Genomic DNA, 22,655 nt, shown 5'->3' with positions numbered 1-22,655 from the left:
GCCTGGGGACACTTTTGGCAACCCTTTGTCCCTCTCTTTTCTTTTGTAAACCTTGATAATCCCCTTTTATTTCTTTCCTCCCCTCCCCACCACTTTTGCCCCAAATGCCCCCTTTTCTCTTAAAAGGCAATAACATAATTTAAGGTAAACATGGTGGGGGGAGGCTGGCTGGCTCAGTTGGTAGAGTGTGAAACTCTTGATTTCAGGGTCATGACTTTAAGACCCTGTTAGACATAGAGATTAAAGATTTTTAAATAAACATATTCTTTTAAACAACTTTATGGAGGTATAATTTACACACCATCAAATTCACTCTTTTAGGTGTACAATTCAATGCTGTTTAGTAAATTTACCAAGTTGTGTAACCGTCACACACACAAAAAACTGTAATCCAGTTTTAGAGCATTTCTGTCACCTCAATGTGGTCCTCATGCCTTTTAAAGTTCATTCCCACTCCCAAGCCCCTGGCAGCCAGTAATCTTTCTCTTTCTAGAGTTGCCTTCTCTGGACGTTTGACATGAATGAAATCATTTGCAGTTGGCATCTCTCAGTTGGCATCTTTCAGTATCACGTTTTTGAAGTTCATGTGTGCTGTGGCATGTATCAGTATCTCTTTCCTTTGTGTGGCCAAATTGTATTGCATTATATGGATTATGTCACTTTTTTTTTGTTTTTATCCATTTACCCGTTGCGGCACATTGGGTGGTTTTTACTTTTCGGCTGTTCTGGGTAATGCTGTGTGACCATTTGTCAGCACATCTTTGTGCGGGTATATTAAATCTTCTAGTCTTGATAATGAAATTCTTTGTTTCTAGTTCCTAATTCAAAAAGTAGCTGGGTTGAACTTTTTTTAAGATTTTATTTATCCATCTGAGAGAGAGAGAGAAAACGCACACGGAGAGCGGGGAAAGGGCAAAGGGAGAAACCGGCTTCCTGCTGAGCAGGAAGCTGGAGCAGGAAGCCCTGTGTGAGGGTTCAGCTCGCGTGATCGCAGGACCCTGAAATCATGAGCTGAGCCAAACACTTAACTGTCTGAGCCACCTGGGTGCCCCTGGGTTGAATTTTTTATAATCCTAGGCCTTAGCCCCTCCAAGGCTAAACTGGCTAGTTTTTCTTCCTCTTTTTTTTTTTTTTTTAAAGCCTCATTGATCCTTTTTCTCTGAGTCACTGGCCCTTAATAGAATGGAAGCTCCCCACTTGTTAGAAAAATGGTTCCGGCTCCTGCTTTCAAAAAAATAAAAAGGAAAGAAAGAAAAAGCAAATAGAAGGTATCATTCAAGTTAAGGGGCACAGACCCCGCACTTGCCTTGTGTACAAACCTGTTTCAGGCCAAGAGAGCCAGCCAGCAGGAGCCCAGGAGCCCTGAAGACCTTACGGTCAGGGAGTGAAGCGCCAGGGAACTATGGCTGTGGTATACTGTCAGCAGGCAATAACAAAGGGAGGTCTTAAAGTTATTCTCTCTTCTCTCATCTTCTTTGATAAAGGAAAATTATTTTTAAGAAGTACTATTTAAAGGCTCTACCCATTTTTTTTTTCCAACCAAAAAAATTTCCACTTATGCAAGGAAGTTCCTTTCAGCCAGAGTTTCGTGCCTTTCCCACGTACAAGTTATAAGCACACCCGTCTCCAAAGAGGAGCAGCTGAAAGCGCTCGGCAGCCACTGTCCAGGGCAGCCTTCTACCCTTCATAGCACTTTCTCCTGAGCAGTCTCACTTCGGCTGTGTCCAGGGTCTGAGAGCACACGGGTTCATGCAGTGGCCTATTTTGTTAGTCATCTGGTTTGTTGCCGGGTTCTTATTTCGGACCACGTATTCTACTCCTGTTAAGTCTGCCATTAGTCTTGTGTCCATATGCCTCTTGCACACAACATTCATTTACATATTTTGAAATATTTACCCTCTTGTCCATAGTAAGCTTGCTAGTTCAGGGGTTCTTATAACCTGCTTCAGTCCCTGGGTGGTATCTAATCCACTTGGAGTGGAATCATTGGGATGAGACTGTTAATGTGGCCAAATACTGGTAGGTTGCTTGGTCGGTCAGTCGGTCATCTGAACAACCACCTGCACGCTGTTGGCACGGATAAAGTTGTAGTTCACCAGAAACTCATCTTTAGGCGTCATAAGCTAGGTCTTCCCCATTCTTTACCAGAATCGTTTTGTTATTGCTGAATCATATATAATTTGCAGTTAACCTTGTTAAATTTTATCTTCCTGGTTTTTTTTATTGTGGTAAAACACAGATAACAAAATTTACCATTGTATCCATTTTTAAGTGTATGGTTCAAGGGCAGTAAGTACATTCCCATGGTTGTACAATCATCACCACTCTCTGTCTCCAGAGCATTTTTCATCTTCCCAAAGCAAAACTCTATACCCATTAAACACTATTCCCTATTTCCTCCCACCCTCCACCCCCTGGCAACCTTCTGCTTCTGCTTCCTGTCTCCCTGAATTTGACTACTCTGGGTAATGTAGGAGTGATATTGTATAGTATTTATCCTTTTGTGACCAGCTTACTTAACTAAGCAGATTGTGTTCAGGGTTCATCCATGTTGTAGCATGTGTCAGAATTCCTTTACTTTTTAAGGCTAATACTCCTTTGTGCATACACACACACACACACACACACACACACACACATTTTGTTTACGGATTCATCTGATGATGTGCATTTGGTCTGTTTCCACCTTTAGGCTGTTGTGAATAACACTCCTGTGAACACAGGTGTACAAATATACATTTGAGTCTCATTGATCTTACTAGCTTCAGCTCATTACATTCTGCCCCTGTTTTGTGTCATTGGGTAATTATCTGCAAATCAGATGAGCTTGATCTCCAACTGTTACTCAAGTCCCTTGTTTTTGTTGTTGTTGTTGTTTAAGGAGGCTCCACACCCACTTTGGAACCCAGTGTGGGGCTTGAACTCATGACCCTGAGATTAAGACCTGAGTTGAAATCAGGAGTTGGACACTTAACTAACTGAGCCATCCAGCCGCCCCTTTCCAAGTCCCTTCTTAATAACAGTGTTTTATTTCCTATTGATCTGAAGATACCATTTATAAAATGGCCATTTCCCCCATTCTGTCTTTTTAAAATTGTAACTTGGTCTTCACAGCTGGGCTCTGGAAGCAGCTGCTTTCACAAATTCAGCCTGAGTCTGAGCTTTTATAGTTCTTTTGGTTCAAGTCTAACTTGGGTGTCAGGGGAAATGAGTCCGATTAGGCTGGATCAAAGTGCGAGGTTTGAGGGGGGGTTTGTTACTTGTCCTTCTGCAGGCCGCTTAAGACTACACAGAAACTAATATCAGGTATCAAAAGCAGGAACTTAGTCTTGGGGTGACCTGCTGCGAATTGAATTTGTTTGTTCCACAAACATTTATTGAGCTCCTACTTGTAAAAAACACAAAGTGCTTTTGGGAATCAGAAGATGAATAAAACACACTCCCTGCTTTCAAGGTGATTAGAATGCAAAATATTGGAAGAACTTTCTATTGCAACCCAGAGATCTGTAAGCAAGGCTTCATCCCATAACTGTAAAACACACCTCCTTAAGATGAAGAGGATTATAAAATACATCAAAAAGCAAAATGTGCTCTGAAATTATGTTTTGATATAGATGGATTTTAAGCAAGGATTTGGGGACAGACTAAAAAATGAAACATAAAAGCTTCAGAGGTGTTTAGGTTTTACTTTGGCTAATATGAGAGCACCAGGAAAGCAAAAAGTACTCTTGCTCTTGACAATGTAAAATTCTTATTATTTTTAGGGATTAGTAACTATGCATTTATGAAATTCTTTGTCAGAGCAATTTAGTTAATAGGTATGTAAATGACTAGTTATTTTATTGTGTAGGTGGATCGCTCCATGTACACTTTCTGAGGAAGAATGTAAGTGTTAAAAACTATTCACGTTGCAAATGCAAAGAAGAAAAGTTAAAGTTAGAATGCTGTATCTTTGTTGTATTAGGCATTAGGAATGAGACAGATCCATCTTGTCAATCTGTTCGGTTCACTCAGTAGAATTTCTCAGTCACATCCGGCTCTCTAACTGCCTGTTTCAGATACAAGAAAACATGAGTGAATTGGTTGCAAGGTAGTTTCTTGTTACTGGTCTTCAAGCCTGGACCCAGGATCATTATAAACCTGGTTGGGGGGCTGGTGGAGGCACTGAAAGCATGTGCCAGGGCAGCCGAGGTACATTTCCATGTGAGATTTGCAGTCCAAGGCATCTAATGAGAATGGCCCCCAAAAACCACCGGGGGCGGGGGGGGGGGTGCTGTTTTAAAGTTCATTGCATTTTCAACATTAAAGTGATTCAGAGGAATTTGGAAAGTCCAGAGCCCTTCTGGCTTTAGCCACCTCTGGTGATCAGCATGGAAGATTCTATAATTTTTAGACTGCCTTTCAGGTGGTCTCTGGCTCTTTGCTCACTTGGAATTCGTCCTGCCTAGTGAATGAGCCTTGTCTTCAGTTGCGTTTCAATCACTACATTCCCCTTCTTTGAAATTTCCTTAGATTCTTAGTTGTCATGCAAATCAAATTAAAATTCTTCTTAATAGACCCCCAGCTTCCTACCAATTTGCCCTTCTACCTTCTTTAACTAGTCTTGGCTCCCACTAACATCAGTCCACATTCTCCACAGGAGGCCCAGAGACAAAACTCACACTCATCTGTGTTTTTTCCTGTGGCCTATAGCTCATGGAATTCCTGTTTCTTCCTCTCTGACTCATGAGTAAGCTGAGTTCTTCTCACTTGCCCCTAATCACGTGGCTCTACACGATTGCTGTCATAGGCACGTGTTCCTGGCAAGCTCCCCCTGGCCTGTGGCCACAGGTGATCAGACCAGGGCTGTGTCCACTTGCTCAACTGCTCGGCTCTGCAAGGGAGCAGGGGGCTGGCGCTGCACTGGGAGTGCTTCTTTCTTAAAATGTTTAATGTGTTTGCTTTTGCTTTTGTTTTCCTTCTCCTTCAGGTGCAGAGTGAAGACAGTGTCCTTCTGTATGTTATTGCCTGGACAATGACAGAAATTATCCGTTACTCCTTTTATACTTTCAGTCTATTAAACCATCTGCCTTACCTCATCAAATGGGCCAGGTAAAGTACATGGGATGAAGAATAACTTTTGAAATGACCCATCACTGTATTTGTCCTTTATTGCTAAATATTGCCCTCCGAGCTCCTAAAAATAAAGTTGTATGATGTCAAATACATACATACATATATATATATATATATATATATATATATATATATATATATATACTTTTTTTTTTTTTTTTAATTGTATGAGACAAGAGTTGGGATTGGTGATATGAGACTGGTCTGTGAATTTCATCAGGATAAGGGATGCTACTTAACTTTGATTAATAGAAACACTGTTTTAAGTTTGATATCCTTGTTATTTTTATTGGATCAATTATTTTCATTTAAATTATTCAGTAGAGATTTGATATCACATTCCTTTTTTGTTCATAGCAAATTTTATTGATGAGCTCCTGCCATTGTGTTTTTTGGACCAAGTCCAATTCTCCTAATCTCAGTTTTGCCAACAAGCTGACTCTTAATTTTTAATTAATAACCAATGTTACATGCACTTTTATCTTGTTAGCAATTTTATTTGGCTTTAATAATTTTTACCAGTAATATTCGTTATTAATTGGGAAAAAGACTGACAGTTCATCTCTTTATCTGAGCTAATTCATGAAATAGTTGTGAGCAGTTTTCTGAGTTGGTGTGGACTATAGGGATAGTGACAAAGCAAAAGGATCAGAATTGTCCTTAGGCCCCAAATGTCTCACTTCCTAGAAGGAAAATGGTGGTTCCTAGACAACTTAGGAGTTTGATGATTTAGTTAGAGACATAAACCAATTGCTTCCAACATTTCAAGTGTGTAAATTCCTTTTTTTTTTCTTTTCCCAGTGCATAGTTTTATTAGGAAAAGGAAGAATGGGAAGAGATGGCAGTTAGTAACTCACCAACCTGGGCAGGCATTGTGGGAGCTGTCTGCTCTGTTACAGGGAGAGTTTGCTGGCCAATCCCTGATCTTAACAGTGGAGAATGATTCTTTTTCCATGGTTGTCCACAGCCTATGGAAGACCCTTCCTCTTTAGCATAGTTGAAGTTGGCAGCGGGGAACACAGCAAACATGGCTTCTGCTTTTTGTCACTGATTTCTCAGCGCAACTTCTATGCCTAGAAATTTGCTCACTGTCAGCCACAAACAGCCAGAGCCCCTTTAAAATTTGAGCTGATGGTTTCTTCAGCAGTACTTACACCCCAGAATGATAGTTCCATAGGATGAACTCTTCTCTGCTTTCTTTTTAAAACATAGAGAACTCCTTTTTGAAGTGAAAAAAAAAAATGATTTGGATTCTCCTATGTGATAGTTATTGTAAGGGTTTTTATTATTGAAAAATTACATAATGACCAAAACCTATTGTGAATTTTTTAAGGTTTTTAAAATTGGCATGTATTTCCTTTTTTACAATGATATGTATAGACATTTGACTAATGGTAGCTGTAGAAGCACACTCGCTGTGCTCTCCTTCTCAGTCCACAGACCAGACGTGGTGTGCTTTGTAGGGGTTTGTGGACACATGCTCTAACACCTCCCCCACCAACTCCCTGCAAACCCCCCACCCCCACTCCCACCCCTGCCACAGGGCAGGACCCTTCTATAAACCATGACTCGGTGCCCCTCCTTTACCAATGATTGGCATCTTCTTTATTATCTTAGGGAGTTGTATTGGATGTTGGTTATTTAGTTGGACCAAATTTTGAGGCTGACCAAAGACATTTATTTTATTTTAGAACATTCAGAGACATACCTGCTATAGGCCCTTTTCAAAAACTGGCTTGTAAAACCTGAATTTAAACCATGGGTAAACAGGGGCACCTGGCTGGCTCAGTTGGTAGAGCACAGGTCATGAGTTCAAGCCCCATGTGGGACATGGAACATGCTTTAAAAAGAAAGAAACAAACAAACAGTGGTTAAACAGTAAAATGTAGCAACAGTAGCTTCCTGAAAGACCAGTACTGATCAGAGAGGTGTGGATGCATCTTTCTACTAATGCTGGCTTCGAGCCTCAGTCATGAATATTTTGTTTTGTTTTAGGTACACACTTTTCATTGTGCTGTACCCAATGGGAGTGTCGGGAGAACTGCTCACAATATATGCCGCTTTGCCCTTTGTCCGACAGGCTGGCCTGTACTCCATCAGTCTACCTAACAAATATAATTTTTCCTTTGACTATTATGCATTCCTAATTCTGATAATGATCTCCTACATTCCAAGTAAGTAAACAGTTACGCATATATTTATTTATGTTTTTTAAAATTGGCGCTACAGTAATTAGAGCCAAATGTCTTTGAATGTTTTTATACCATATCCAAGTGTATATAAATCTAATTTATTAGGAACGCTTTGGTTTTTATTGAATGCTGTCAGAGGGAATTTTCTCTAGTAGTAATTGAATAAAGATGAACCCTTCTCAGTACAGCAATGCAGCCCTTCTGCGTGTGTGGGTTTGAAACACTGAACACCAGGAAAGGTGAACTATCTACTGGGGAATGTACTGAGTGACAACCAAAAAAGGCCTTGACTTTTTCTGTCTCTGGAGAACTACTTCTTAGGGTATTTGGAAAACATTGTAAAGAAATTACATTGTAAAGAAATTGTATAATGAAATTGCATTTTCATTATATCAAAATAGATACTTCATTTTTAAGTAATCAGCAGCTAATTAGGAAGAAAGAATAAAAACAGGGTTTTTTTTTCTATATTTCTTATTTTCTTGTTTGGAAGTAAGCACTAAAATCATCTGACCAGGACATATGTTTTCTTCAGAACAGTTTCCAGTTATTTTAATAGTACTGCTAAAAGTTTAAATATGGATAATCAAAAGTACCTATCAGTATACTCGGTACCAAGGAGAAATGGCCGTGTCTGAGGCTTCTGTGAAGTGAGTCCTATTTGCTGAGGAAGAGCTGTTTAGTCCTTTTCTCGAATTCAGATATTAACTTAAAATCCTAGGATTGATTTTCATGTAAACAAAGGATTTTGTTTTACCCAAGGACGTATGAAGTTAGGGTTTCTTCTCATTTAGCTATTTCTGTAGCCATTGCGACTATGATTCTTATTTTAGTCTCTAAGATGCTATATTCTTCCATAAACCTCAGGTTAAATTCAGACAGGAAGGTTGGATTTTTCTTCAGCCCACAGCATGAGCTGAATGAATCATCCTAACAATCGTAAGCAACATGTTTGTGTCCCTCTGTGGAAAATTGCATTTCATGCATTGTGAGAAAAAAAACTACATCCAGATTTCATGTAAGCATTTATCTTGGAGAAATTCTTGGACAGCAGTTCTGCTTAATGGTTCATTTTCCACTCCTTATTAATTATCAAGTTCTCCTCCTTGGTGTTGGAACCATGGTGGCCAAAGTCATTTTCTCTTCAAATTGAAAAAGGTAGTTGATTTTCACAGAAAACATAAATAGGGAAGAGTCTAAAAATTTTATAAAGATTAGCTTCCAGTTGTTCATCTTTTTAGTTTTGTTCCCTTAGAGTTTCACTTTCTAGTCTCTAGAGCAACAGTTCCTACTTGGAGTTTTGCCAAACCCAGAGTGACACATATTATCGCAGTGGGCACCACAGGATTTATTAAAAGTCAGCATAAGGGGGTGCCTGGGTGGCTCAGTTGGTTAAGTGTCTTGACTTCACCTCAAGGTCATGAGCCCGGGTTCCTGGGATCGAATCCCACGGTGGGCTTCACACTCAGCAGGAAGCCTGTTTCTCTCTCTCCCCCTGCCCCCTCAAATAAAATCTTCTATAAAATAAAATAAAATCAGCATAAGATTTGAATGAATAAGAGATGCCAGATTGAGTAACTGGAAAAGGAGCAGGGAGGGTGTGATGAAATCAAACAAGAGCAGGATGCTGCCACGTTGACAGAAATCTGGGGCCCCTACCCCTCAGAGTTGCTCTAAGATCTTGGAGGGTCCTGGAGCAGCTCTCTCAGTCTCTCTGTACTTCCTAGGTTTTTTGTTCTCTGGTGGCTCGCCAGTGCCCAGGCTGTTGTTGCCTCTTCCTTCCTGACCCCTTGATCTAGTTAAGGGGCCTGGTCAAGCACAACAGCCCTCCCTAGTGACAGGATTCCTGAAGGAAAATAAATCCCATTGTCTGGGATTTTCCTTCTGGGCATTCAGATGGAGAAAGGAAAGAAAACTCAGAGTAGGCGGGGCTCTCAACCAAAGTTGGCTTTCTTTACCTTGGTTCCTTCCCGTTCTTTGGTTCCCAGACTCCTTTTGGTAAGAACTTGGCTTAGTTAAAGTCTATATTATTTCTTTCTTAAGGTAGTTTAACTCCTGAGTCCAAGAAAAAGGGTTGATTTCAAGTAAAGATGAACAGATTTTCTCCCAATCCCTGACCCGCTCCCAGGCTCAGGATGACCGCTGGGACCATATCTTCTGCTACAAATCATTTATGTCTGCTGGCACTCATTATGCCTTCGGCCTGAGCCAGTTGCCCTGCCTGTTTTTAGTTGCTTTGATTGTTCATATTGAGACCAATTTATACAGTTCATTACAGCCAGCAGCACATTTCCAGCTTTCCAAAACTTTGTATTTGTAAGAAGAAAATGCAGAGTTAAGAGGGGTTGCTTTTGACATCCAGCTTTCTTTACCGTATTTGCTTTTCTTTTTACAACTTAAGTTTCTTTTAGTCTTCTTTAATGCAAAGTTGGTGATATACTTGTATTATACGAAGTAACACCCTTTCTTTACAGTCCTGACCAGTTGTTGCACTGTTGCACATGTGGCCCAGACTGTGGCCCATGAGCCATGGCCCCGGGAGTTTTCTCATATCAGGGTGCTTTGGGATCCCTGCAAGGCGCTCCTTTCCCACTTTGCTGCAGCTGCAGTGTGTACAGTACCTATAGGACTCGGTAGACCTCTAAGTCCTGTCTACATTTCCTGCCCCCCCGCAAACTGGTAAAGGTTGGCTTTTACCACCCAACAGGAGTGGGAATTTAAAAAATAAGTAAATAAAAGCTGAGAAATGAGAAACAGTGGTGGAGGGTGAGGACACTGGGAAGCTGGGCGCTGTCCAGCTTGTCAGTAACCATAACCACACCTCAGATTTTTAGAGAGACCAAGAAAAAACTTGCCCAAGGCAGAGCATTTCCATTTGCTCTCAGCCTCCAAGTTTTCCTCTCCCTAGAGGAAACCCTTTCCCCACCGCAACACTTGCATGCACAGTGACCATTTCTATTCCATGTGTCCTGGACTAGGAAAGCAGAAGGTAGAATTCAGAATAGTCTGTTGTCAGGTTGAGATTGTCTTGGGGTTTTTCTTCATTATCATCTATGGTTAAAAAGAATAGCCATGCATTTGGAATTGTTTCAGCCATTACAGTTGAGTCCAGTCTAAATATGTGGATAATTTGGGGCACCTGAGTGGCTCAGTCGTTAAACAACTGCCTTCAGCTCAGGTCAAGATCCCAGGGTTCTGGGATCGAGCCCTGTGTCGGGACTTCCTGCTCTGTAGGAAGCCTACCTCTCCCGCTCCCACTCCCCCTGCTTGTGTTTCCTCCCTCGCTGTCTCTGTTAAATAAATAAATAAAATCTTTTTAAAAAAAAAAAAAAGTGGGTAATTCAGATGGAGATAGTGTCACCCAAGTTCTGGTCACCAAGAAGTCATTAGTAGAACTGTAGAGAGAGAACCTCTGGCCCAACTGCCCCCATTCTCCTGGTCTCCCAAACACACATTCCTTTGCTTGGGCACTGAGAAACCTCTGAAACTGTAAAGAATTGAAAGGGCCAGGACACCTGGGTGGCTCAGTGGGTTAAAGCCTCTGCCTTCGGCTCAGGTCATGATCTCAGGGTCCTGGAATCAAGCCCTTCATCGGGCTCTCTGCTCAGTGGGGAGCCTGCTTCCCCTCCTCTCTCTCTGTCTGCCTCTCGACCTACTTGTGATCTCTCTCTGTCAAATAAATAAAAATAAAATCTTGGGGAAAAAAAAAAAAGAATTGAAAGGGCCACATCTGCCCTCCATTTTTGACCTCTGACTAACCAGCAGGCCCATGCCTATGGGGATGAGGATACTCCACCATCTTGCTTTAACTGCCAAAAGGTCTGGTGAATGTTTTCTAGGTCATCCTTCCTCAGACCCTCTGAACTAGCAGGCAAGCTTTAGCCACCCTTGCAACTGGTGGAAAAGTCCTTAGTGTATTTGGCCACAAATTTTCCCTTTAGTAAAGAATATCTACAGAAATATGACTGGCCCCATATTTTTAAATGATTGCAATTAGCATTCCTTATGGTTTAATTATATCTTTACTTCCAGTTTTTAGATTATAGAGCTTGTCAAATTTTCTGGCTTTCGTACCAGAATAGTTCTCTCCCCTGTTGAATTATATGCACAAGCTGGGTCTTTTCTCTGAATAACTTCCTGCCTACAGATAGCGAGTGGAGTGGATGGATGGCAGCCCTCTTCAGCGTCAGAGCCTCCCCTGCAGTTTATCAGATCTGTGTGTGCACGCCTACTGATGTCTTGGAGGACTTGGGGACGATCATTGGAAATTTGGCCAACTTGGAACCCATTGAAAAAGGAAGAAACTGTTGGGGGGTCTGGGGGGCTCAGTCAGTTAGGCATCCAACTTCTGATTTCAGATTAGTTCTTGATCTCAGGGTCATGGGTTTGGGTTTAAAAAAAAAGGAAGAAACTGTCAGGGGAATAGTAGAAATTACCTCCCCAGAAATACAGGTTACTTTCTACAAAATGGATATTGGAGCTGTGGAGAAGAGAAGGCAGAATAGTACACATTTAAGACCATCTCACTGGGGTTTTTTCCATGGGTGTTGAACCGCCAGTTCACAGTAACCTTGTGAAGGCCAGGTAGCTTCAGCTGGCATTTCCCAGCAGGAATCCTGTAGGCATTTGGGGTAGGAGAGTTCTTAGTTGTGGGAGACTGTCACCCTCCGCAGATTTTGGCATTCCTGCTTCCTGTGCTAAATGCCAGTAACCTCCCTCCTCCAAATCTCCCCTCTCCCTAGCTTCCAAATCCTCCTAGGGAGGTGGTACCACCCCGTTTCTTTGGGAACCAGTACTTTTTAAAGTAACTTATGAAATGACCAAGAACAGGGGCATCTGGATGGCTCAGTCAGTTAAGCGTCTGACTCTTGGTTTTCGGCTCAGGTCCTGAGCTCGGGGTCAAGAAATGGAGTGACACTCAGGACCCATGCTGAAAGTAGAGCCTGCTTCACTTTCTTTCTCCCTCTCCGTTCCCCTTCTCCCCACTTGCTTGTGCCCACACTTGCTCTTTCTCTCTCTAAGATAAATAAAATCTTTAAGGATGGAAAAAAAGAAATGTTCAAGAACAGGACCTCTAGTGCCTAAGATATTAGCTTACTTTTCATAAGGACTTTCTCCATCCAAACTTGGCTTCTTCATGTTCAGTTAACATGTTATGGCCCTCTAACCCCTCCTCAGTCTTCCCACTCAAAGAGCAACCTTTCTCGGGAGTGCTTTCGGGAGAATCCCCTCAGGTGACAGAAGGGACTGGGGTTCTTAGGAGTGTCAAGAACCCAGAGCCTGGTCCTGATGGTCAGGAATTTGCTGGGAAACCTCAGGCAAGTTACCTTTCCTCTCTGGGGCTTAAATTCCTCCTCTGTAAACAGGAATAGTAAATATGTCACTAGAATTCACCTACTGGTAAAATCAGAACAAATGTGAAGATACTGTGAGAGAGGGTGGAGTGTTATTTGACAACTCTGTGGCATCTCATTGGATAATGAGAGTGATGGTACTGTGAGTCAGTCCAGTCAGGACCACCCTTCCCCTTCAGCTAAAGCAGGGAAAGGTAAGTCCCTGTGCATTTTTCCTCCCCTTACCCAAGCCCACCGAATTCCCTACTTTGGTTGCTGGATGAGAAAGAAGAGTCAAAGAAGACCCCAAGTCCATGTGCTTTAAACAGAGCACACAGTTTCAAGTGACCTGTCTCCTTAAACAGTTCTTTTTTTTCTTTCAGTTTTTCCCCAGTTATACTTCCACATGATACATCAGAGAAGAAAGGTCCTTTCTCATACTGAAGAACACAAGAAATTTGACTAGCTCCTGCTTCCTGCGTACCCCCAAAAAACAAACTTTTCAATGACAAAAAATGCTGCAGACTTTTTGAGTTCCCAGTACGTTTCATAGAAAATAAGTAAGAACTATTTTTAAAAATACTAAAAAAATAAAAACCAAAATCCAGTGTCACACAGGCCTGGGATTTTATTTAAAACAACAGCGACAGCAACAACAACCACAACAACTCTCACGTAAAACATCCTGACCAGTCCATTCCAGCATGCTTTTTGAACCAGACATTCCCAGTATTTCTGAAGGCGCTGGAAGGGGATCTGGCCATTTTAGAGCTGCCTGTTTCCTCCATGTATGTGATTAGTAAAGATCTGTAACACTAACTACCTGAGAGTTACAGTCGGAGTAAGGAAGTTGTACCCACCAAATGCCCACCTCACAGTAGAGTTCCGTTCCTGTCTGCAGTGTGTTTCGTATTCCCTTTCCAAAGTGCTTGACTGCATGCTGGAAACCGTATTTTTGAAGCGGCAAACTTTGTTCTCTGGAATGTTATAAAGTTCTGGCTGGGACCTATCCCCTCCTGCCTAGTGAATGAATTATACCACGTATATGTCTGTGAAGCTTTGGGGTAGTACCTGTAACCGGAAAACAACTAGAACACTTTTGTTTGTTTTCAGTTGAGTCATTACTGCCTGCCACTGAGGAACGTGCTTGAATTTATTAAGTATGCGTACTTCGTAGAGAACCTATCTTATATCTAGGGCTCAGTCTCGATCATATTTTAACCCAGTGACAGTTCTCAGAAAGGGAAGGCTCACTTGCTGGTAAATGACAAGTACCTTTCACTGTGTCCTTCTCAGAATGCCTCTGAGTAATGTATTTACCCAAAGCTCTTCTTCCTTAGGGACCCGAAGCCAGGCAAGTCACATAAGGGGTAGAGTGTCTGTAATTGAAAGCACATGGAAGGTGTTACTTTAGAAATACAGACCTGAAGAACATTTAGGAATAGGTTTCTACACCCTTATTACTTTATTTTTAGATTTCATTCAATTGTTCTGTTACGATACTTTGCCTAATTATGGTCCTGTGTAATTCCCACCAAACTGTAAGTCCGGAGCGGTGAAGTGTTCCAGTCGGGCAGACATGAGCTAAAAGCAGTATCATCTCCATGTGTAGGAGCTAAGAAATACTTGAGTCATGTGGACCTCGTCTAATTACTGTCATGTTTTCATACCATTGCATTTGCTCAATTGCTCAACTGTGCATTTAAGGCTCTTCAAGAGAGAGCTGATGAAAATGTAAAGCCCAAGTTCAGATGTGCATTAAATTTTAAACACAGAATGTTTTTTGTGGATTCTTTTCTCCCTTTTTTATAAGCCGTTGATCTTTAAATTTTTAAAAACCTAGCTTACTGAGTAGTTATTTAAAATATAATTGCTAATATCTGAAGAGTGTCATAATGGAAAACTCATTTTTTCAATGTTATTTTCATAGAAGCCTGATAATTAAAAGGAAGATGAGAAGAAAGTATGGAGCCTAAAATTTAATGCAGGCAGATGTGTAATAAAATTCTTTCTGAATTGAACATTAAAATTCTGCTTCTTTAAGTCAGCACTCTTAACTTGGGCATGGGGAGATTAGGATCTGTTCTTGTACTGCATAAACTAAATATAGAGAAAAGATTATTTTTCATGTTTTTTTCTTTTTCTCTTTCCAGAATGTATTTCTACTGTAAAATAGAAACAATTTGAGTTATATTAGTCTTATTGCTTAGTTTGGGTAAGATTTTTCTCAGTCATTTCTGGAATAGTTATAGAAGATGGGATGACAAATGTAGCTTTTCCAGGATCATTGGATTGGGGGTTGTATTTGGGCCTCTGTGCTATAAATTGTCACTATTTATGAAGAACAGTGTCGCAGACAGTGGTGTTGCATCAAATTGAACTTGGGCAGCGAGAGCACAGCAAGCAACTCCCTCCTCATGAAGGGTCTCCACCCCTCTGTGTATTTTTGTCCGGCGACATTTAAAATGCTCCTGGCAGATAAGTAAGGCGTGCACACGGCCGTGTCCTTCATCCACCTCTCTCGGTAACTGGCCGCTTTATCCCTGCCGTGAATTAATTTCTCCTTTGACGTGGTGGTGTTCTTTTACGAACGGAGAACATCTAACCCTACCAACTGTCACATCTTACAAAGTGTGAATGGGGAAGGCGGTGTCTGGTGGGTGTTTTGTCAGACTTGCTGTTTTCATTTCAAGACACAGTCAAAGACATCCTTGGCCCCGCCGCCCACCTGGGTGGGTGTTTCAGATCCCCCCACTTCGGGGACTGCCTTCCAGCAGAGAATTCGTTGAGTTACACAGTCGTGCTTTGTAGACACAAGCCACCAATCTGCATCTCGCTGCGTTCTGTTTGCTCAGGTTGGGATCACTCATTTAACACGTACTCACCATTATCAGAGGCACTGTGGAGAGTTGGTCATGGAGTAAAGCACTGTCCTTCCAGATAAAGTCCGTTCCTTTGGAGCGAACTATCCACAGGAAGGGTTTAGAAGAGGTAGAGATAAAGAGGCCTATGAAGATGGTGCCCTTGTTTCTACTGGTTTGTTTGGATTATTCGTTTATAACAAATGATTGGCACTGATGTGGTACAACCTGCAAATTATTTTCAGTTCTGAGTTTCTAGATAAAACATTATAAAACATCAAAACCAGTACATACTGCTCCTTTGAAATTTGGGTAAGAAATTATACGACCATATATATAGTCCATTTTTGTATTTTTTCTATGTTGTGAAAACCAAAATTGTAATTTTATAAGTCTTTGATTCACTAAAATTATATAATTTAAATGTATTTTTTGTATATTTAGAAATAAGGAGTTCAAAGACTATGCCTAACTTTCTATGCATGCATTTGGAAGCTGTTTTTACCTGATAATGTTAAAGTAGTAATAAGTTGTATTCATAAAATACTGATCTGTGTTGCATTTCAAAATAAACTGTGTGCTCTGCCTGGATTTGAAATACTAACCAGTAAGCAGGTCTAGTGATTTTTCACATTAAGTTGGCCTGAATGTGGTATTGGAATATGGGAGAGTTTCAGTTTTGTCATGGATTCCAGTTCTTTCTTTGATAGGTTAAAATTTATCTCTGCTATTTATAATGTACTTACACAGGAGACATAGACAGAATATATTAAGAGGTTTCCAAAAAGTCATTCTTCCTGCCAGTCAGTCTTCAAGCTTACCAAGCCCCTCTCAGCCTGGCCACAGAGGGGACAAGTGGGATTACTCATGGAAGGCACGAGAAAGTCTAAGAAAATCAGTAAACGATTGAGGTCCTTCTCAACAATGTTTTGGGTTGTCGTTTTTTTACAATTTCTTTTAATCTAACTTTTCTAATATAAGTTAAGAAGGAAAATACCGTTGCTTGGCAATGTTCATCTCATATTGAAACAAGATGTAGTCAAATACCTCCTGAAAATACCTCCAAATATAAAGCAATTCTAGGAACTGCTTTACTCACTCTCAAGTTCACAGTAGGCAGTGGTGGAAGGGAGATGGACAGGATACAGCCCACCCAGCCACTTCCGTCCTACGAGTTCTAGACCCCAGATCTCTTCACCTCAAAATGAAAGCACCGATAGGTCCGTGGTGTGGGCATTGTCTAGCGGGTGATCCCTGAGTGATCTTTGTCATGTGCGGCCAGCAGTTAACACGCTTACTGTCAGGTTGGCTGAGGCTTTCTCAGAGCTAACCATCTCTGTTGTCCAAGGCTGTGATCCTCATTCCAAAGGGAGCTTTCTACCTGCTGTCTGATCGCGGCTTAGACATTACCAGCACAGTAATTGTAGAAGCACTCCTCTCATACAGTCTGGTCTGTTTCAGAGCTAAGCAGTTCATTTATGAAAAGAATCATTTCAACTAAAGCTGAGGAACAGATGGTAGAGTTAATAGTAGAGGCTCCCCAGAAAATACAACCTCTACAATCTCAGGGTGGTAGTGGGAAACCAGTGCTTTCTAATTTGTCATTGTCATATTTTGTGGCAATTATGTGTACTATGTTAATAAGCTCTAGCCTGAGGAATTACCATTGGTATAATTAAGAGACCTACTGTTAGACACAATGTTCCAAAAATACCGCTGTGTTGTTCCGTTTCCTTTAACAAGAATGAAGACTAGCTTTGCAATTCTTCATATTATTAAAAAAAAAAAAAAATCCCAGTCTTACAAATGGACTGGCTCATTGTCATACAGTTTAGTGGTGAAGAAACTGTTCTAAGCAACTCCTACCAAAAATAGCCATACCTATGAACATTCCCCTGCCTGCAACTGAGATCCAGAGTTACAAGAGAGCTGCATGGGTCTTTGACCAACACTTCCTTCTAAATTTGAGCGACTATTTAGTCTTTTTTGTTTTCAAATTTAGAAAGCTACTCCTTAGTGTTACTGGCACAGATCTCATTACCAAAAGTCATCTTATTTCCCCCCAGAAACGGTAGTTCACCCTAAGAAGTCCCATTTGATGAGTAAAAATAAAATGAGAAAGGCTGTGTATTTAAGCACCTAGTATCCATTTCATAAATCTCTTTATGTATTAAAGTTGTGTTTTCTGTTCACTAGTTCCAGAGCGTAGACTTACTAGCACAGTCGCACTTTCACATCTATCTTTGACCTTCGTGGATGCAGTCCAGATGGCACTTACAGATACGCCGTTGGCGCAAGGCCTCCGTTTCTGCGTTGTTGTAGCATCGCGCCCCCGCTAGGGGGCAGGACCTCACAAGCGATCGGGTCTTTGGAAGCCGGGCATTTGGAACCGGCTTCATCCCCAGGACCGCGAAGGGGTTGAAAGGCACAGGAATGGAAATTAGTCCCGGGTCTCTATTGTCCATATAAAGCAAAGGCAGTCAGACCTTAAGGCATATTCTGGAGGGGTCCAGGAAATAACAGGTTTTTTGGGCAAGGAAGGCTTGGATGTGTGTTTTGAAGCTCCATCTGTTTACTCTCCTCCCACTGCAGAACCCTCCCCAGCATGGACCCTGGAGGGCTTTCTGGAGCTGTTTAGAAAGCAGGTGTTAGCGCTCCTGTTTAATGGAGAGCCTGCTTGTTAATCTTTGAAATGTTTGGGGAGGTACGTTCCCACTCTTCTTCTGTCTCTGGATATTTTTGGAGGGTGGCCTGGGCCATGAGAAAATGTCAGGCCACCTTATAAGGCTGCGTCTGGCCCCGAGAATGCGTGTCTGCACCATGTCTGCACAGAGTACACTCTGTGGGTGTGAGTTAACTTGACTCTTGGACTGTGGGTTTTCTCACAGATGTAAAATGCTTCTATTCATGCCATGGATTATTTTCACTCTTTAATGGGCTTAAAGTCTTCCTCAAGAGAGAGCTATTTAAATGACACCAAGTTTGGACATACCCGCTAGATAACCCAGGGTACATGTAATCCTCAACAACCACCCGGGTTGACTGTGCTGGGTCCATACAGAGAGTCTGCTGCGGGTGGTTTCTTGAGCTGGTGTCATGTCACAGTGAAATACAGAGAATATTCGTTCTGAGTAATGATGGGAGGAGGACTGTGGAGGGGGGGTGGATTCTGTGGTTGAAAAAGTTAAAAGAAAATTCAAGTTTCTCCTATGAAACTTTTCAGATCTCTTTGCATGTGAATGCAGTTTGTGAATCTCCAAGAGAGGGGAGTGTTAATGCAGGATTTTCCAAAGCTCCTTTCAACGTTTGTCCTTGAAACATCTTCAAAGCTAAGGCTCCTTGAACACCTTGCAAAATACTAATCTGAGGGCGCCCTGGTGGCTCAGTCAGTTAAGCATCTGCCTTCAGCTCAGGTCATGATCCTGGGGTCCTGGGATTGAGCCCCGAGCAGGGCCCCATGCTCAGCAGGGAGTTTGCTTCTCCCTCTCCCACTCCCCTTGCTCATGCTCATCGCTCTCTCTCAAATAATGTCTTTTTAAAAAAAAATACTAATCTCGGGGCACCTGGGTGGCTCAGTGCGGTTAAAGCCTCTGCCTTCGGCTCAGGCCCTGATCCCAGGGTCCTGGGATTGAGCCCCACATCAGGCTCTCTGCTCAGCAGGGAGCCTGCTTCCTCCTCTCTCTGCCTGCTTGTGATCTGTCTGTCAAATAAATAAATAAAAATCTTTTAAAAAATAAAATAAAGAATAAAAAATACTAATCTCTTGGTGGCAGCTTTCCCCATGGGAGAATATTAACCAATGGGGGGCAATAAGAGATGCAGGCTTAGCCAGGGATCTGGGGAGATTTTCCTTGTTTTTGTTGTTAATAATCCACCATCATCAAGTAGATAAATGAATTGATTAAGAACCCAGATGTCAGCAGCCCTGGACGGAGTCTGCCGTTTGCTGCTTTCTAGTGTCTGCCGGTGGCTGTGAACTCGTGTGTGGGAGAAGACCTGGCTGGGACCGCCAGACCTGAGAAGACCAGGGCCTCAGGGGCTGAACCCCCTGGCTGGGAGCAGTCCACGCTCCTTCTGCGCCTACGCCCCAGTTTCTGAACACAGACTCAAGTGCCTGCTGTCAGAGCCTCTCACTCAAGCTCGTGTCCTCCTTGAGACTCCCAGTGTCAAGAGCCTGTCTTCCACGCTTCACCCACATTCCCGAGTGCTGCCAGGGGGGAGCTGCGCTGTCCTAGAGTGCCCTGTTACCTGACAAGGCCTTAGAGTTCCTTTTGTTCTGTGTTGTATCTTCCCCTGTTAACTCCCCATGTAGACCCATATGAGCCAGAGAAGCCAAGCCTTGCACTGCACAGAGGAAGCCAGGCTGTACGGGGAAACAGGCCTGGGACTAGCCCTCAGCGCCCCCCTCTCCCTACACACATACACAGATACATGCATGCACGCTGGGGCACTTCCGGGGCTGTGCCCTGCTCTTTTCTGCCCATACCCCTCCCATGGCTTGGCTGAAGCTTCTAGCTCTCTTACTCAGCCCCGGGTCTCTCTCCCTGCTCCCTGAGCCCCCCCACCATGACTCCTCTACCTTCCCTAGCAGCCCCCTCATGCCAGACTCCATCATGCTCACCATCATCACGAGCCTCCATGCCCTCCTGCCCTCCCACTGCACCCACGTGGCAAAACCCCAAGCTGAGATCAGCCCAGCTGCTACTCTTCCCTGTGCCTCTCCTGCCTGAGACTGCCTGCTTGGCACACTGGCCAAGATTCCCTTTAAACTCCATCTTCCTTAAAACTCTGACTCACTCTTAGCCCAGGAAAGCACCCCCAGTGTCACAGAGAAAACAGCCATCAGACAGCAACTCCTGCAACTTTCTTTGCCAAATGTATAAACTTGCCTAGATAAGACTTTTCTCATCTTACCGTTAGAATGAAAGGGATGACCTTCCAACCAAAGCTAACCCCTCGCCTGTGCTCTGGGTGTTTCCAACTTCCTCCCCACCCCGCTCAGGGACATGACTCTAGCCCTCTCTGTGTTTCCTCTTTGCCAGCAATTCCCATCAACTGCCTCCCCATCTTGACCCCCATGCACTCCACTGCTACCCCCCTCTCTCCTCCTGTTCCTTGGAAGGGTTGGCTGCAAACGTTTCTCTATTTCTCACCTCCCATTCTCTTCCTTTCTCACTATTGCCTGGTGCTTCCTACCATGCCAGTGGAGCAGCTCTGTTCATGGTCACTCATGACCTTGTTATGAAACCCAATGCACACTTTCTAATCCTTGTCTTTTCATTGAAATTGGGGTGCCATCATGCTGGTGTTAGAAGTGATGGTATGGTTTTGGAGAAGACTGGCGGTCCAGGAGTACCAAATCCTGGGCCTGAGCTCATTTCTCCCCCATGCATTCCTAATGAAGGTGTAGGCAAAAGAAACTGTGACAAAACAGCCAGCCAAAAATGTCATGGTTAACTGTGGCATGAGCCCCAGGGGAGCACTCTGGGAAGCTGGGCAAACCTCACAGAACACTCCTCCTTCCTAAACCAGCAAGAGTTGGTAAGTAGCTGGGACAGAAGGAATTTATGAGGCCTGCTCAACTCACCTCCCAGCCTGCTCATCTCACTTTTCTCCACCCCAGACTTCGATCTCCTCCCTGGGACAGGCAGAGAAGCTGACTCAACCCCCCACAAGCACCAGGAAAGAAACGCTCCAAGTTGCGCGCACTTGCCACCACGCCTGGCAGCAGGCTGGCTCAGGCTGGTGGAGGTCGAGGCTGGGAAGCACAGCTTACCACTTAGAGCTTGAGGAGCCAGAGGAAGGACCCACACCCCCAGGACCCCATCAGTCCCCTAGGCCCACTGACTCATCCACTCTCAGTAGCCAGTGTAGCTTCCCCAGCGTTCGTTGGGGAGGAGCCAAAACGCGCAGGGACAGGGGTGGTAGGGAGAAGGCGTATGGACCTAGGAACCACTTCCAGGAAGCTACCATCATTCTTGAGACCATCTCTGCTCTGGACAGCCTCCTCTTCTGGTTTTCTCCCACACCTGTGAACAGCCTTGCTCTGTCCCTTCTGCTACCCCCTGCTCAGAGGTTCTCAAACTTGAGTGCATGAACAGCCGCTCGGGGGGTTGACGAGATCAGATTTCTGGGCTCCTTCAGACCTATCAGCTCTGAATCACTGGAGACAGAGGGTAATGGTCCTCTGTCACACAAGTCCCAAGGGTGATGCAGCACTTCATTTGCAGAAGATTACCTGAAGGGGCTCCCGATCTGGAGGGTTCTACCCTAACTCCTCACTTCAGCCCAAGGCCCGCGGAGCAGATCTGGCCTGGAGCAGATCTGTCTGGCCCACGTTGGGTTTTTTTGTTTTGTTTTGTTTTGTTTTTTAATTGAATCAGTTGTCAGCATCTTAAAATGGATAGATGGCATGTGAGCCATCTACATAAAATTAGAAAATTAGGCACCAGGAGTCCACATTCCCATACATTGGGCATCGCCAAGAAACAGAGAGGACTGCCCCATTGGTTGGAGCTCAGGCCCCAGTGCCCCCTGCCAGACACCAGTTCACCATCCCTGCCTCGCCATGCCCCACCAGCATGTGAAGCAAGAGCTAGAGAGGAGGTGCCTGGCCGCCACGGTTTCTAGCTCCCTCTGACGTGAGCCTGCACCCATTTCAGGGCCCTCCTGGGCATCTTTACTCCGATAGCCCACAGGCACCCTGAGCTCAATCTAGCCAAACAGAACTTATCAGCCTCTGCTCCCCCTGCCACCAGCCTCCTCCTCCTCCCACCTCCCAGTGGGCCCCACCTCTGTGAATGGCACCCCAAGCACCTGTGGCTCAAGCCAAGAACCCGAGAGTTGTCTTTCCTTTTCTGCCCCCTCACTGGCCTTCAGTTAATCGGCAATCAGTTGCTAAGTCCTCCTGATTCTGTCTCCTGAGGACCAGCCGAATCTATCAACTTCCCTTCTCCACCGCCTCGTGTCTTGTTCAAGCCACCAACCCTCCTCTGGACGGAGGCCTCCCGTGTAGCTCTCCACTCCCGCTCTCGCCCTCCCCCAAGCCACTCTCCACACAGCAGCCAGAAGAGTCTCTTTAGAACACAAATATTACTATGGTATTCCCTGTTGAGTCCTTCAGGAACCGTCTGTCACTCCTGGTGTGAAGTCCG

The 22,655-nt window shown here is 43.5% G+C and overlaps 1 protein-coding gene across 1 annotated transcript in view; it reads left to right on the top strand.

Moving 5' to 3' along the window:
* Positions 1-16,105, top strand: part of HACD2 (3-hydroxyacyl-CoA dehydratase 2) — a 121,390-nt gene extending 105,285 nt beyond the window's left edge. Inside the window, exons 5-7 of the mRNA XM_032335393.1 lie at positions 4,970-5,091; positions 7,111-7,289; positions 13,024-16,105. Of these exons, the coding sequence (XP_032191284.1) occupies positions 4,970-5,091; positions 7,111-7,289; positions 13,024-13,106 (384 nt within the window). The 3' untranslated portion in view covers positions 13,107-16,105. The remainder of the gene's footprint in view (positions 1-4,969; positions 5,092-7,110; positions 7,290-13,023) is intronic.
* Positions 16,106-22,655: the final 6,550 nt, after the last annotated feature.

Source organism: Mustela erminea, chromosome 1 (genome assembly GCF_009829155.1).
Source record: "Mustela erminea isolate mMusErm1 chromosome 1, mMusErm1.Pri, whole genome shotgun sequence".
NCBI classification, from domain to species: Eukaryota; Metazoa; Chordata; class Mammalia; order Carnivora; family Mustelidae; genus Mustela; species Mustela erminea.
This window is presented reverse-complemented; position numbering and strand designations above follow the sequence as displayed.